Below are 15,020 nucleotides of genomic sequence, written 5' to 3' on the forward strand. Positions count from 1 at the left end.
CCGATCACTGTCAGTGGCAGGGGGCTTCTTCCTGCTTTCCCTTTCACCTCCCTGCATTGTGCCTACATATGCAAATTAACCGCCATCTTGTTGGCAGTTAACTGCCAATCTTAGTTGGCAGTTAATTTGCATATAGCCCTGATTAGCCAATGAAAAGGGTAGCTCGTACGCCAATTACCATTTTTCTCTTTTATTAGTGTAGATAGTGAAAGTCATGAGACTTGAAGACATATTCTGAGAAAGTATATATAAAAAAAGAATATAGCTGAGAATGGAACCCTTCAGAGACCTAGGAGAATATAGTGGAACCAGAAATGGCAATAGAGAAAGAATGACAAGTGAAAGAGGGGAGGGATAAGGAGAATCTTCTGCAGAGATACAAAATGAAAACAATATTTCAAGGAAGGGAGTGAGTAGAAAAGGAACAAAGTAAAGGAAGATGGCAACCAAATGATTTTTGGACCTGTCAATTATAGTGTGTGTGTGTGTGTGTGTGTATGTGTGTGTGTGTGTGTGTGTATTACTCATAACCCTGACTAACTCAGTTTCAGGGAAATAATGAAAATAGATTTTAAAAATAGAAGCCTGCTTTGATGTACTTACAGAAAGGTGAGAAAATGCAGATAGCAATTACTGTTAATTCTTTTAACTAGATTTGCTGAGAAGAGAGAAATGGAGTGCCAGCTAGCAAGGGATATTATGTCAAGGAAGGACTTTTAAAAACTGAGGATGGAAATTTTAAGGCATACTCATGATAATGAACCAGGAAAGAGCAAAATTTTGAAAATAAAGGAAAAGGATCACTGAAGGAGAGGTATCCTTGGTATAAATGTGGACTTGGGTTTATCACAACAGTTGTTGCCTGTTTTCCAAATTGTGTAAAGATAAGAATCCAGCACTGTTGGTATATTCAAAATCAATTTATAAAGTATGAAAAAAAATGACCAAGGATACGACATAACACTATGACTATTATGCCATGGAATATGAATATGTGTGTGACAAAGAAACAGAGAACCAAAGAAAATTCCTACTTTAAAATGCTGACTTGGCTTTTTGGACCTATGACAGAATAAATACACTGCCAATTGTTTTCAGATTTTTTAAAGTGGGGGAGGATGCTGCTGCTCTATATTGTTCACTCTGGATTTCTCCCTGATTTATTCATAATAACAGAGGCAAAAAAAGCATCAAGCAATTTATGGAAAGCATCCATTTCGTTTATGAATTACCTTAATTTCTATCACTGTTCTAAAACAGAACATACAACCCTAGACTTCTGAGTGAAATTTTGGTACTAAGAAATATAAACATATATATCCTTATTCCCCACCACTATTTTTTCTCCCTTTTAAACTTTCTTCTTCTTCCTCAATACTTGTACTTCATTTAATTATCTTCTTCCTTTCATATTTTTCTATTTATATGCCTGAGGCCTCACAGAATCAAGCAGGGATTCAACTGGTCTTGGTGGAAGTCGGACCTGGCTGACATAGCTGGCCTCATGACCTAGGAGAAGCATGTTCCACCATTAACAGAACAATGAAAGACATAATAAAGCTTTTTATTTCCTGCCATTTGTTTTCTTTTTCAGTCTGAAAGGTGCTTTTGTAGATATTAATACATTTACATCCCCCACCCCAAGATTATGTTAATGATGAATGCTCTTGAACACTACATTTTAATCAAACTGCACAACAGTGTATTAAACTGTATCTGTAGAGTACACCATCCATAGTTTTTCACCTGGTGACCTCACAGGGCTCTAATAACTAACTTAACTTAGGTAACTATAACATGTACAATGTAGAGGTAGTAGTTGAAGGCGAACTGTGGGAATCAAGGCATTAATAAAAGTGATAATAATAACCAGATATATTAAGTAGATAACAGCCACAGCTTTTTTTTCTGTTGCAAATAAATGCTAGTGATCAGAAAATGACATAAGTGGTTTTCTTCATAAATTCTGGTTAAAATAAAATGAAAATCATTAAATCGGTTGGGCAGAAGACAATCACTAAAGCATTTTACTGAAATGTAAAGAAAGAACAAAAGTAAAAGTTCTGATTTCATTAATAAAGAATGAGCCTAGAGGAAGAGAGGATGGCAAAAATATCAAAAGTATAAATTATAAATCTAAACATTTACAGGGCAATTTATTTTTATCACCAAAACATTTACATTCCACTTCCATGGGGTCCTTAACCAACAGAATTCTGATTTTATGTAAAACATGATTTAATTTATAAACATTCAGTATGCAAATTTAAGTTTAGCTTACATTCCCATTTTTTGTTTTTGTTTTTGTTTTTGTCAGTTTCAGGGAAACTGTCTACATAATAAAATCCAAATTCCATTAATAAGCTTGATATGGTAAAGGGACAGCAGCAGGTGTGTGTGTGGGGGGGAGGTGGTCACAGAGGTGGCAAAAAGGCAGATGATGCAGTGTTATTAACCACAGCTAAAGGCCCTTATAATCATCTATATTTCTATTAATACCTCACACAATAAGTTTTGTGTTTTATTTTTGCCTTTTCAGATGCCTTAATGTCCTTACCCTTTCCTTTGCGCTGTTTCTGCAGAGCATACATGTACTCATTCTTCTTTTCTTTTATTAAAAATTTTTAATGTTGACACTATTGCAGATGTCCTCATTCTGCCCCACTTTGCCCACCTCCACCCACCCCCCATTTCTCCATCCCTTGGCCTTCACCACACTATGGTCCATGTCCAGAGGGTGTAGATATATGTTCTTTAGCTAATCCCTTCACCTTCTTTATCCTGTAACTCCTACATCCCTCACCTGTGGCATCCTTCAGTCTATTCCAAGTATGTATGCTCTGGTTCCATTTTGTCAGTTTATTTTGTTAATTAAATTCCACATATTAGTGAGATAATATGGAATTTGTCTTTCTCTAACTGGCTTATTTCGCTTAGAATAATACTCTCCAGGTTCATCCATGCAATGGCAAAGGGTAAGAGTTCCCTCTTTTTAATTTTCTTAAAAATTTTAAAATATATTTTTATTTCAGAGAGGAAGGGAGAGGGAGAAAGAAACATCAATGATGAGAGACAATCATAGATCTGCTGCCTCCTGCATGCGCCCTCATGGGGATTGAGTCCAAAACCTGGACATATGCCCCGACCGCCTGGTTCTTAGGTCAACGGCTCAAACACTGAGCAACACCAGCTGGACTCTCTCTTTTTCATAGCCACATAGTATGCCATTGTGTAAATGTACCACAGCTTTTTTATCCACTCATCTGCTGATGGGCACTTGGACTGTTTCCAGATCTTGGCTATCCTATCTAATGAAATAGTAATATGCAAATTGACCATCACTCCAACACACCAGATGGCCACCCCAATGTGGTCAAAGATGGCAACCACAAGATAGCTGGCAGAGGAGGGCAATTAGGGGTGACTAGGCCGGCGGAGGAGGGCAGTTAGGGGGCGACCAGGCCTATAGGGGAGGGCAGTTAGGGGCGACCAGGCTGGCAGGAGAGGGCAGTTAGGGGTAACCAGGCCAGCAGGGGAGGGCAATTAGGGGTAATCAGGCTGGCAGGGGAGCAGTTAGGCATCAGGCTGGCAGGGGAGTTGTTAGGGGGCAATCAGGCAGGCAGGCAGGCGAGCGGTTGGGAGCCAGCAGTCCTGGATTGTGAGAGGGATGTCCCAGATTGGAGAGGGTGCAGGCTGGGCTAAGGGACACACACCCCCTCCCCTGTGCACAAATTTCATGCACCGGGCCTCTAGTTGTAAATAATGCTGCTATGAACATAGGGGTGCACATATACTTTGTGATTCATGTTTTGGGATTCATAGGATATATTCTCAGAAATGGAATTGCTGACTCAAAAGAAAGTTCTATTTTTAATTTTTTGAGAAAACGCCACACTATATTCCACAGTGGCTGCTCCAGACTGCATTCCTATCAGCAGTGTACTAGAGTTCCTTTTCTCCACATCCTCACCAGCACTTGTTGTTTGATTTATTAATGGTAACCATTCTGACAGGTGAAGAAATGATACATCATTTAATTTGCAACAAACCAATCTCTCTCTCTCTCTCCCCCTTCCTCCTTTCCTCTCTCTTTCTCTCAAATCAACTTTTAAAGAGCCAAATGGAATGACAAGTGGAAGCAAAAAATGCAATTAACAACATATCATTCTCCTAGATTATAAACTTTTGCCCTTAAGTCAAACTTCTTATAAACAGATCCCCTAGGGTCAGAAATGCTCTGGGGCCTATAAAGTTCTGAACACTTTGACTAAAAAATAAGAAAATAACTAAGCTTTCAAAATAAGAATTTGTGAAATGACATCTTATGAAAACTACTATAACAACATAAATATATTTGAGCAAGGCATAAAATATTTAACTTTTATTACCTAACAATATAGGGACTCTGGTCTTAATGCAGTTACCAATATTAGGAAGTATCCCACAGATTGTAAACATCTGTTTTGAAGGCAAATCTGCAGAAGTCACTGCTAAATAAAACACGGGTAATAACAATATTGAGTTCAATTCGTTTAGATCTAAGAGATGGAGAGTAAAAAAGATGACATTTATAGGCCTCACTTTTTAAATATCTTGCCTTTACATGTGCTGCTTTATAGTAAAAAGTAAAGATGAATTCTGAATCAAATATTTTCATCCAGACATGAAATTACTTCTTTGTATTGATTTTCTGGGCTAATGTCATAAACAAGAACCAAAAGGATGTATATGTTTTAGGATAGAGATGTGAGACTTCAGTCATCGTCACTTTAAATAAAATCTCTATGCTTTGTACTAAATGAAAAGTGGGACACAGAAGGGCAGAGGACGACAAGGGAGGAAAAGAGGAAACAAATAAATTTATCCAAAATGAAAATGCTTAGTGGAGACACTAAAACAAAAACACTATAGTTAAGTATCAGAAATATCAAAAAAGCAGGTGATTAAAACAAACACTGAAGGGTTTACTATCTATCCAAGGTCATATAATGAAGTCCCAGGAACATCCAATCCAATCTGAAACCACAATTACACTCTCTTGCTGACCTACTCAACTGGATTTGGCAAAACCATAATTGAAGTGGCGAGATGCGTAGATATAGATATAGATATAGATATAGATATAGATAAAATTTTAACCTGGAATGAAGAGAAGCTTCTTTACATATTACAGCCAAAACTATCTTTGCCACTGGAAAAATACAACATGTTTTATTTTGTGTGCCTTGGAAAATAAACTTATTTGGAAATAAGTATTAGTTTAATGGCATTTACTGTTAGAGTTAAAACTACTAAATGGCACTGGCCAGGTAGCTAAGTTGGTTGGAGCATCATCAGTTCACCAAAAAGGTTGTGGGTTCCATTCTGAGTCAGGACACATACCCAGATTGCAGATTTAATTCCTGGTCAGAGCACAAAAGGGAGACAACCAATCAATGTCTCTTTGTCTCTCTCCTTTCCTTTCTCTAAAATCAATAAAAACATCCTTGGGTGAGGATTTTAAAAAACCTACTAAAGTGAACCAGCTTATCTGTAACTAGAGGCCTGTTGCACGAGAAGATTCGTGCAATAGACCTTCCCTTCCCCTGGCTGCTGGCACCGGTTTTCCTCCGGTACCCGGAACCCAGGCCTTCGCTCCAGCCGGAGCCGCCTTCAGTCTTCACTGCTCCAGCCAAACTGCCTTCAGTCTTTGCGCCACTGCTTTGTGCCTATGTATGCAAATTAACCACCATCTTTGTTGGTGGTTAATTTGCATATCTCGCTGATTAGACTATGGGCAGCGTAGCGAAGGTACGGTCAATTACCATGTTTGTCTACTGTTACATAGGATAATGAAAGGGTAATATGCTAATTAGACCAGATAGCCGAACAACCTTCCGGATATCCTTCCAGATGAAGCCACCGTAGCGGGGCCCAAGGCAGAGGCGGTTAGGGGCGATCAGGCAGGCAGGCAGGCGACCAGTTAGGAGCTATCAAGCAGGCAGGTGAGCAGTTAGGGGTGATGAAGCAGGCAGGCAGAGTGGTTAGGGGCAATCAGGCAGGGAGGCAAGTGGTTAGGAGCGATCAGGCAGGTGAGTGCTTAGGAGCCAGTGGTCCTGGATTGCGAAAGGGATGACCAACTGCTGGCTTAGGCCTAATCCCTGTAGGGCCTAAGCCAGCAGTCGGATGTCACCCAAGGGGTCCCAGATTGCGAGAGGGTGCAGGCCAGGCTGAGGTACACTACTCGCCCCCCCCCGCCCCAACACACACACACACATTTTGTGCACCGGGCCTCTCTATCTATAAAAGGCTAAGTGATCGGCTGGTAGGTATGACACACATTGACCATCAGGGGGCAGACGTTCAACGCAGGAGCTGCTGAGCAACAGCAACTCTGCAGAGTGCCCTCTCACACTCCAGGACCCCTTGGGGGATGTCGGACTGCCCGTTTCGGCCCAATCCCTGCAGGCCAGGCCAAGGGGCCCCACCTGCCAGAGGGACCCCGCTCACTCCACAGACACCTTTTGAGCTCCTGCACTGCTCCTCTAGTAATATTATCATTAACATAACTTGAAACTCAGAGTAGTATGTATACATTAATGATTTCCATGGATAAATTCTTCTTGAGCCTTTCCATAAGAATTTTAGAAGTTTTGTTTGGAGACACTTAGATCAAAACTTGCCATGCCACATTAGACAGATGAATTTAATTTGTATTTCTAGTGCCATTTCACCAGAAAGCAACAGAATATGCATCTTTTCAATGCACACGGGACCAGCATTATCTATAATAGCCAAGATATGGAAACAACCTAAGTGTCCATCAAGAGATATTTGAATATAAAAATAAAGCTGGGGTACATATATTCAATGGAATATTACTCAGCATTAAAAAAGGATGAAATTTGCCGGGGCCGGTTTGGCTCAGTGGATAGAGCGTCAGCCTGTGGACTGAGGGGTCCCGGGTTCGATTCTGGTCAGGGGCATGTGCCTGGGTTGCGGGCACATCCCCAGTGGGGATGTGCAGGGGGCAGCTGATCGATGTTTCTCTCCCATCGATGTTTCTAACTCTCTATCTCTCTCCCTTTCTCTCTGTAAAAGATCAATAAAATATATTTTAAAAAAATAAATAAATAAAAATAAAAATAAAAAACAATGAATTTTACCATTTGCAACAACATAGATGAGCCTAGAGGGTATTATGCTAAATGAAATAAGTCATACAGAGAAAGACAAATACCATATGATTTCACTTATATGTGGAATCTAAAGAACAAAATAAACAAAACAAAAAGAAAACTGATGATTATCAGATGGGAGGGGGGTTAAAGGATTGGGCAAAAAAGGCAAAAGGATTAAGAAATACAAATTGGTAGTTACAGAATAGTCACAGGAATATAAAATAGAGCACAGGGGAAAATAGTCAATAATATTGTAATAACTATATGTAGTGCCAGGTGGGGGAATCACTTCATAAATAATATAACTGTCTAACCATTATACTATACACCTAAAACTAATATAAAATAATATTGAATGTCAACTGTAATTGAAAAAAACAAACCTGTCATGGAAAAAACAAAATATGAGAAAAAGCAATAAAACTTCCCAATAAAAATATGAGTCCACTGGAAACTTAAGTTAGAGATGAAGGTTCTCAAGAATCAAGGCAAATGCCTTCATTATATTTTTCTACTAAAGCTGAATTTTTTTCACATTTTTAATTACATAATTCCAAATAATTTCAGATTGTAGTACGTAGAGAAAATGTTTAGAGAAGAATATGGAAAAACCACTTTTGAAATACAGTATTTGTGCTTGCTATTTTAATTGCAAACACTAAGATTTTTTCTGCAATGTATATCGTTTATTTGAAATAGGAGTTCCATGAAAATTAAAAACAAAAAAAGAACTGAGTCATTAGTGGTAACAAGGTAGGTGACCAATAATATAGATGAAAGGAATATTTCTCAAGGACATGAGAAACACCAAAAATTAAGAAACATGTAAAAGAAGAAAAGTAAAAACAGACTAAAAAATGCCAATTAGATAGTAAAAGATGTAGCAGAAAACATGTTACAAACTACAAAAGAACAGTTTCTATAAGGAAGATAGTCAATAATATCTAACACCCCAAAACATCAGTGTGACCAAGACAAACAAGGTCAATGAATCTGGCACCTAGTACACTTCACTGAAGCAATTTTGGTTCAGGAGGGAGAGAAGAATCCAAATTACACTAGTTTGGAAAATATATGGAAGTATGAAAGTGGAAGCAGCAAGAATAAATTATGGTTTCATAACTGTGCAAATAAATAGAAAAAAGTAAAAGGTAAAAGTAAAATACTGTAGTAACCTGAAGCCAAGGAAAAGACATTAGAAAGGATTATTTACATTTCTTTTTAAGAATTGGGGGAAAATAGGATATGTTTTATGTTTGAGAGGGTCAGGGGAAAGAAATAAGGAGAAGAAGGATCTGATTTATGGAGCACGTTTTTTTAAACTAGGAAGAGGGAAGGGATAAAGAAAATGGGAAGATGTAACCTTGGCAAAGAGCTGAAAAATTCATTCCACTGAAACAAAAGGAAAGGAAAGATGAGTGAAGATAGAAATGTTAAGATTGCTGATACCCTCCAGCTCTACTTATCGGTAAAGCAGGAGAGGACATGGCTACGAGAGAAAGAAAAAAGACAGTGTAGATCTGACTGAAGAACCACCTTCATGAATTAGATTAGTATAATTAATTACGAAAGAGAGTCTTATTTTGTTTTGTTTTTAAATGTACTTATACTCCACAAATTGCTTATTTTTAAAAGATTCAAAGATAAGGGACTTTTTCAGAAATATTATTAAAGTTTGCAATTTAAATACTGAGACAAAATATCAGGGAGTAGAAATGGGAAAGAGAATCTTCTTAAAAAGCCTCAACTTCATCTTTCTACCTATGACAAATTTTAGCATCTAAAAAGATAAGCGGAATCTTAAAATATCAATATAGAAGAAATATGTGTACTTTTCTCATTTTCTACACATACGTAATTTTGCACTGAAATTCTACTTTGCACTTTCTATTGACACTAGTTTGGATTAATATAATCAGTATAGTATTTTAAAGAACCTGAAATGCTTGACATCATGCTATGATACTCTGGATCAAATAGGATTCATGAAAAAAACAAAAAGGAGTAATTATAATAGATACATTTATTGATTGCTTACCTGTGCCAGACACTGTTCGAAGTGCTCTTTGTATGAACTCTATCACTGTTTACAACAATCCTTTAGATTAGATAACTATCCCAATTTTACAGATGAGAAATCTACCTAAGAAAATTCAAGCAATCTGGGGTTTCATAGGTCAGATTCTAACTCGTAGGCTACAGTGCACATAACATAAAGAGTTCTGAGATTGAAATGAGAAGATCTGGCATCAAATTCAAGTATCACCACTTACTATTGGTTGACCTTAGAGAAATCACCTTCCCTATTTACACTTCCTCATTAAAATAATCTGTTCGGGGTAAACCCATAAGCTATTTGTAAATCAGACAGGTGTTTTTCTAAATAGTAAATATATACGACGTTATTATTAAAGAAGAGCTGCTACATAAAATGCATATGGTATTAGCAATATCATTTTCCAAACCCTATCAGAAATTCTCACACTTTCATTTACATTATCATATGCAAAATCAGTAACTTTTAAAATGCAGGTTTCCAATTATTATCTGCCAGCTTCTCTTACTAATTTACTTACTCATGAAGATGTAAAGCTTCTACATGGTACCTCTGACAGATGTAAATAGCAGTAGAGGTAGTTGTTTTTGTTATCAATAGCTCAACCATCAGCAGAATCACCAAACAAACTCAAAATTTAAAGATTTGTGTATAGGTTTGTATATGTGAAATAATTCAAAGGTTCTTCACACTGCGGTAACTTTCCCTCCATAATTCATGCTGCACTTCACCCTGCTAATATAATATGATTAGCCTGAATGTCTCCGATGAAATTCTATTTAAATTAAAACAATGTATTTTTCCTCCTCACTCCCCTGGTGACTCTTTTCACATTCATTTTTCTTCCAGTAAAATTGTGTTTGGTCGGACTGTTGCTTTCTGATTATCCTTACTGTCATTTGAAGCAAAGAACTTTGAGTCCACTCTTCTGGTAAACCAAAAACTCCTGACATTTTACGCACTTGTAACTAGATTTCTAGACATTGCTTTCCTGGAATAAGTTCTATCATTTCAGCTCAAAATAATGTTTGCATACAATGCTCTATCAAAAGTCTTTGTTTTAATACAATCATACTGACCTTGAGGTGAGACTGAAGGAAACAGCAAATCCAGGAAGAAAATGTGAAAGAGAAAGTTAGAAAGAATTAATGAAAACAATATTCAAAAATAATATTATTCATAGACATAGACAAACAAAGGACAAGATTAAAGAAGGGCAAGGAGTCATAGATTCTGCACAGGCACTAAAAATTAGTAATTTCAGATTTTCAACTCTCAACAAATGTATTTTTACGTTAGATTACATCACTGTACCTTAATGTAAGTTTCTACAGAAAAAAATTTTATCTAAAATTTGCCACTTTCTGGGATAGGGAAAAACTGTTAAACCCCAAGAAAAAGAAGAGAAGGTTAATGCTCCTCCTTTCCATTTAAGTAGTTCAGTGATTTCACAACTTTGGGCAGCTTAGTTGTACACACACACACCTTATAAGTGACTACCCCTTTACCCATCCCACTCTATTTCTTGGATCCAAGTTACCCATAAACAAACGCAGAAAAACACTGACAACTTTGGATATTTTGTAGAATACAGGACTCTAATTTATTTGGGAGAATTAAATATAATTTTCTCAAATGTGAAAACTAAAATTTTCCCGCCAAATGCATTATTTTTCATTTCAAATCTACCAAAATTTACCTCAACTGGTGCAACCTAAAAGCAATAGGAAGAAAAATATAAGGCTCTATAAACATCAATTCATTTCCAATACTGCTCAGCAGTAAAAGAACAAAGCCATGCTTAATATTCCTACACAGCATGAAACCTGTGATTCAATATTACTTTTTATAGTAGCAGACAGTTTACCTTTTTAAAAATTAATCACTGTCACTGAAATTACTATTATCCTACAGATACTTAGATTTTTAATGGCCAGTGTCATCAAGATTATCTTCAAGATCTAAATTTTACCTTAAACATATTTCTTGAATGCAAGCACCATTTCAATTTGTATTTTTAATTTTTTGTAATGTTTCATACTTAAAATGAGTTTTTAAAAGTTGTGAGAATAATGAAATAATATATTTATCCCTATTATATAAGATAAAAAGATGAAAAACAAAGAAAAATTTTAAATTCCTCACAATCACAGTGAGTAAGTGGTAGATCTAGGATAAGAATGTAGGTATACTATCTAGGGATACTTTAAATGTTTTGTGATGCTTACAGATGCCTATCTATAAAAATCCAAGACTCTTTGGCACATATAAAACAGTGTACAATACAATATTCAAAGTAAAAAAGAGGGTAAATGATTGTTCCCAATTATCTTTTTACTGGTTATGATGCAGTAAGTTAGAATAATTTCAGATCAACAATGACACTAACTGAAATCTATAGATGCAAGGCTTTATCTAAGACGGGTAAATACAATTTATTTATTTATTTTTTATTTTTACAGAGAGGAAGAGAGAGGGATAGAGAGTTAGAAACATGGATGAGAGAGAAACATCGATCAGCTGCCTCCTGCACACTCCCCACTGGAGATGTGCCCGCAACCAAGGTACATGCCCTTGACCGGGACCCTTCAGTCGGCAGGCCGACACTCTATCCACTGAGCCAAACTGGTTAGGGCTAGATAAATACATTTTTAAAAAATAAGCTTATTCCTGTCAACAGTCAACAACTTTAAGAATCTTTTTACCTATTTTACTATTCATGAGTCATATTTCACTTTGGCATCAAACTATAGCTTTGGGGAAATTAATTTAGGAGAAAAAATATGCACATAAAATAACAATATATAATTCTAGTGTTTTTACTTTCAAGTAAAAATTTAAGTACTATTAAATGCCTATCAAGACTGTAGCAACAAATTACAAGTTGTACCCACAAGAAACTTATACATAGAATTGACTATGTAAAGCTGTGTAATTTATTCTTCTTTTAAATGAAATCAGTGAAATTCAAGAAAGAAAAAGAAACAAGCAGTTTCCCCAGAAAGCAAGCTAAAGCAAGCAGGATCAGATAAGGAACCAGTCATGTTCAGTTGTAATACTCTTAGCATCTTTCTTTTCTTTTCTTTTCTTTTTCTTTTAAACACAGCTCATTTTCCCTCAACCAGGGATACACAACCATCACAGCAGCACCAGCCATTTCTCTTCAACTACGTTAAGGTTATATTCTCTGACATTGTACTTCATGAATCAAATCGATAACCATAAATTTTAAAATAAAAAAAATTATTCTCTAAGGAACCATTTTCCGCATGAATTGCATACTAGTCTATGCCAAACCTATATACAGATTAATATTAATTACTATATGGAATATATTTTAAGACATTAAACTGAGTATCAATTCAAGATTTCCTTATGGAGATATACATACAAATATGAAGATTAAATACATAGGTTTACATTTCAGGTTACACTGTGCCATAGATGCCCAAATATACTGTGATATCAATATAAAATAATCACAAACATAAAGCCCATTCTCCCAATGAAAAGATCAAAAAAATGTTTTAGATCTTTTAAAAAAAATAAACTTCCAGGATGTAGATAAAATATTTACATATCTAATTATAACAATAAATATATTTCTTTGGTTACACACATTTTAAAGGGAATACATGAGAAAATAATGTTAATATGAAAATACTTTCTTTTTAAAAATATATTTTTTATTTATTTCAGAGAGGAGGGAAGAGGGAACGAGAGATAAAAACATCAAATAATGAGAGAGAATCATTGATCGGCTGCCTCCTGCACGCCCCACACTGGGGATTGAGCCTGAAAGCTAGGCATGTGTCCTGACAGGGAATTGAACTGTGACCTCCAGATCCATAGGTCAACATTCAACCACTGAGCCACATTGGCCGGGCTGGAAAAATTTTCTTCCACTCTCACATTCAGTGAAAGAATTTTATCCACTCTCTTTGCATGCACCTTTAATATCAATTTACCAAGAACAGAAGATGTACCATTACTTTATGCATCAAGAAAGAAAAAAAAACTACACCAAGCCAATTATGCCATGCCATTATTTATACATGTATCCCAGTTCCAGAAATGTTAAACTGTAAAACTCAGAGTTAAAACTGGCATTTCATTGTGACAAAACAGGAAAATGATTATCTTTGTTTTATTTACCCTGCAGATTGAAAAGTAATCCCACTGAATTATATTAAATTTTAAGATTATAGCATGCCCTAGCTGGTTTGGCTTAGTGGATAGAGCATTGGCCTTCAGACTGAAGGGTCCCAGGTTCAATTTCGGTCAAGGGCACATACCTTGGTTGCAGGGTCCTCCCCGGACCAATCCCTGGTTGGGGCTCGTACAGGAGGCAACCAATCAATGTGTTTTTCTCACATCAATGTTTCTCTCTGTCTTTCCCTCTCTAAAAATCAATGGAAAAATATCCTCGAGTGAGGATTAAAAAAAAAAAAAAACATTATAGCTTATGAATTTACTTAAACTTTTACAGAAGGAAAAGTACGTGTACAATTGTAAACATATTACAAGCAGAGAGAAGAAATGAATATAAAAATAATAACATTTTCAGTATAATCCTATCTAATAAAAGAGTAATATGCAAAGTGAACATCACTCCAACACACAAGATGGCCATCCCCATGTGGACACAAGATGGCCAGCAGGGAAAGGCAGTTGGGGGCAAACAGGCCTGCAGGGGAGGGCAGTTGGGTGGGAATAGGCCTGCAGGGGAGGGCAGTTGAGGGCGACCAGGCCAGCAGGGGAGGACAGTTAGGGGCAACCAGGCCTGCAGGGGAGGGCAGATTTGGGGGACCAGGCCTACAAGGGAGGGAAGTTGGGGGAAACCAGGCCTGCAGGGGAGGACAGTTAGGGGTGACCAGGCCTGCAGAGTGGGGCAGTTAGGGGCAATCAGGCCGGCAGGAGAGGGCAGTTAGGGGCGACCAGGCTGGCAAGGGAGGGAAGTTAGGAGTGACCAGGCAGGCAGCGGAGGGCAGTTGGGGGCGACAAGCCGGCAGGGGAGGGCAGTTAGGGGAGACCAGGCCCGCAGGGGAGGGCAGTTGGGGCAATCGGGCTGGCAGAGGAGTGGTTAGGGGGTGATCAGGCTGGCAGGAAGAAGCGGTTAGGGGCAATCAGGCAGGCAGGCAGACAGACAGGCAAGCGGTTGGGAACCAGAAGTCCTGGATTGTGAGATCAGGCCTAAACGGGCAGTCGGACAACCCTAGAGGGGTTCCACATGGGAGAGGGTGCAGGCTGGGCTGAGGGACACACACCCCTCCCTCCGTGCACGAATTTCATGCACCAGGCCTTTAGTAAGTGTATAAAGGACTATTAAATCTCCATCTGTTAGATGAAAGTTCTGAATATGGCGGGCAATGGGAAGGAATAGGGAAGAAATGCGAGATGATTAGATGGTGAAATAGAGGAGAAACCAAGATGGCGGGATAGGTAAACACCGGAGAATGCTGCCTCGAACAACCACTTCAAAAATACAACTAAAAGACAGAACAGACATCGCCCAGAATCACAGGAAGGCTGGCTGAGGGGAAATTCTTCAACTAGAAGGAAAGAGAACAGCATACGAGACTCAGAGGAGGCGCAGTGCGGAAAATACAAAGGTGTGGAGGCACGCAGGGAGCGGGCTGGAAGCTGCGGGCGCGGTTGTCGTTTTCAATCGAAAGGGAGTCTCAGATTCTGAGCTCCCGTTCTGGGCGAGTCTCTAGGGACCCAGACTCAAATGGGAGAAGCGGGACTGTCTGGCATCGGTCGGAACGCGAGGGCAGCTTTCTCTCCGAGGTTTGCAGTGGGTG

The 15,020-nt window shown here is 37.9% G+C and overlaps 1 protein-coding gene across 10 annotated transcripts in view; it reads right to left on the bottom strand.

Moving 5' to 3' along the window:
* Positions 1-15,020, bottom strand: part of ERC1 (ELKS/RAB6-interacting/CAST family member 1) — a 496,604-nt gene that overhangs the window by 319,192 nt on the left and 162,392 nt on the right. For 6 of the 10 annotated variants that reach the window (XM_006771286.2, XM_006771283.2, XM_015568835.1 and 3 more), the window contains one exon: positions 10,296-10,307. The exons of the other annotated variants lie outside the window; for them this stretch is intronic. In XM_006771286.2, coding sequence (XP_006771349.2) covers positions 10,296-10,307 — 12 coding nt within the window. The remainder of the gene's footprint in view (positions 1-10,295; positions 10,308-15,020) is intronic. 10 annotated transcript variants of the gene reach the window in all.

The sequence above is a fragment of the Myotis davidii genome, unplaced genomic scaffold (genome assembly GCF_000327345.1).
Source record: "Myotis davidii unplaced genomic scaffold, ASM32734v1 scaffold944, whole genome shotgun sequence".
Taxonomy (NCBI): domain Eukaryota; kingdom Metazoa; phylum Chordata; class Mammalia; order Chiroptera; family Vespertilionidae; genus Myotis; species Myotis davidii.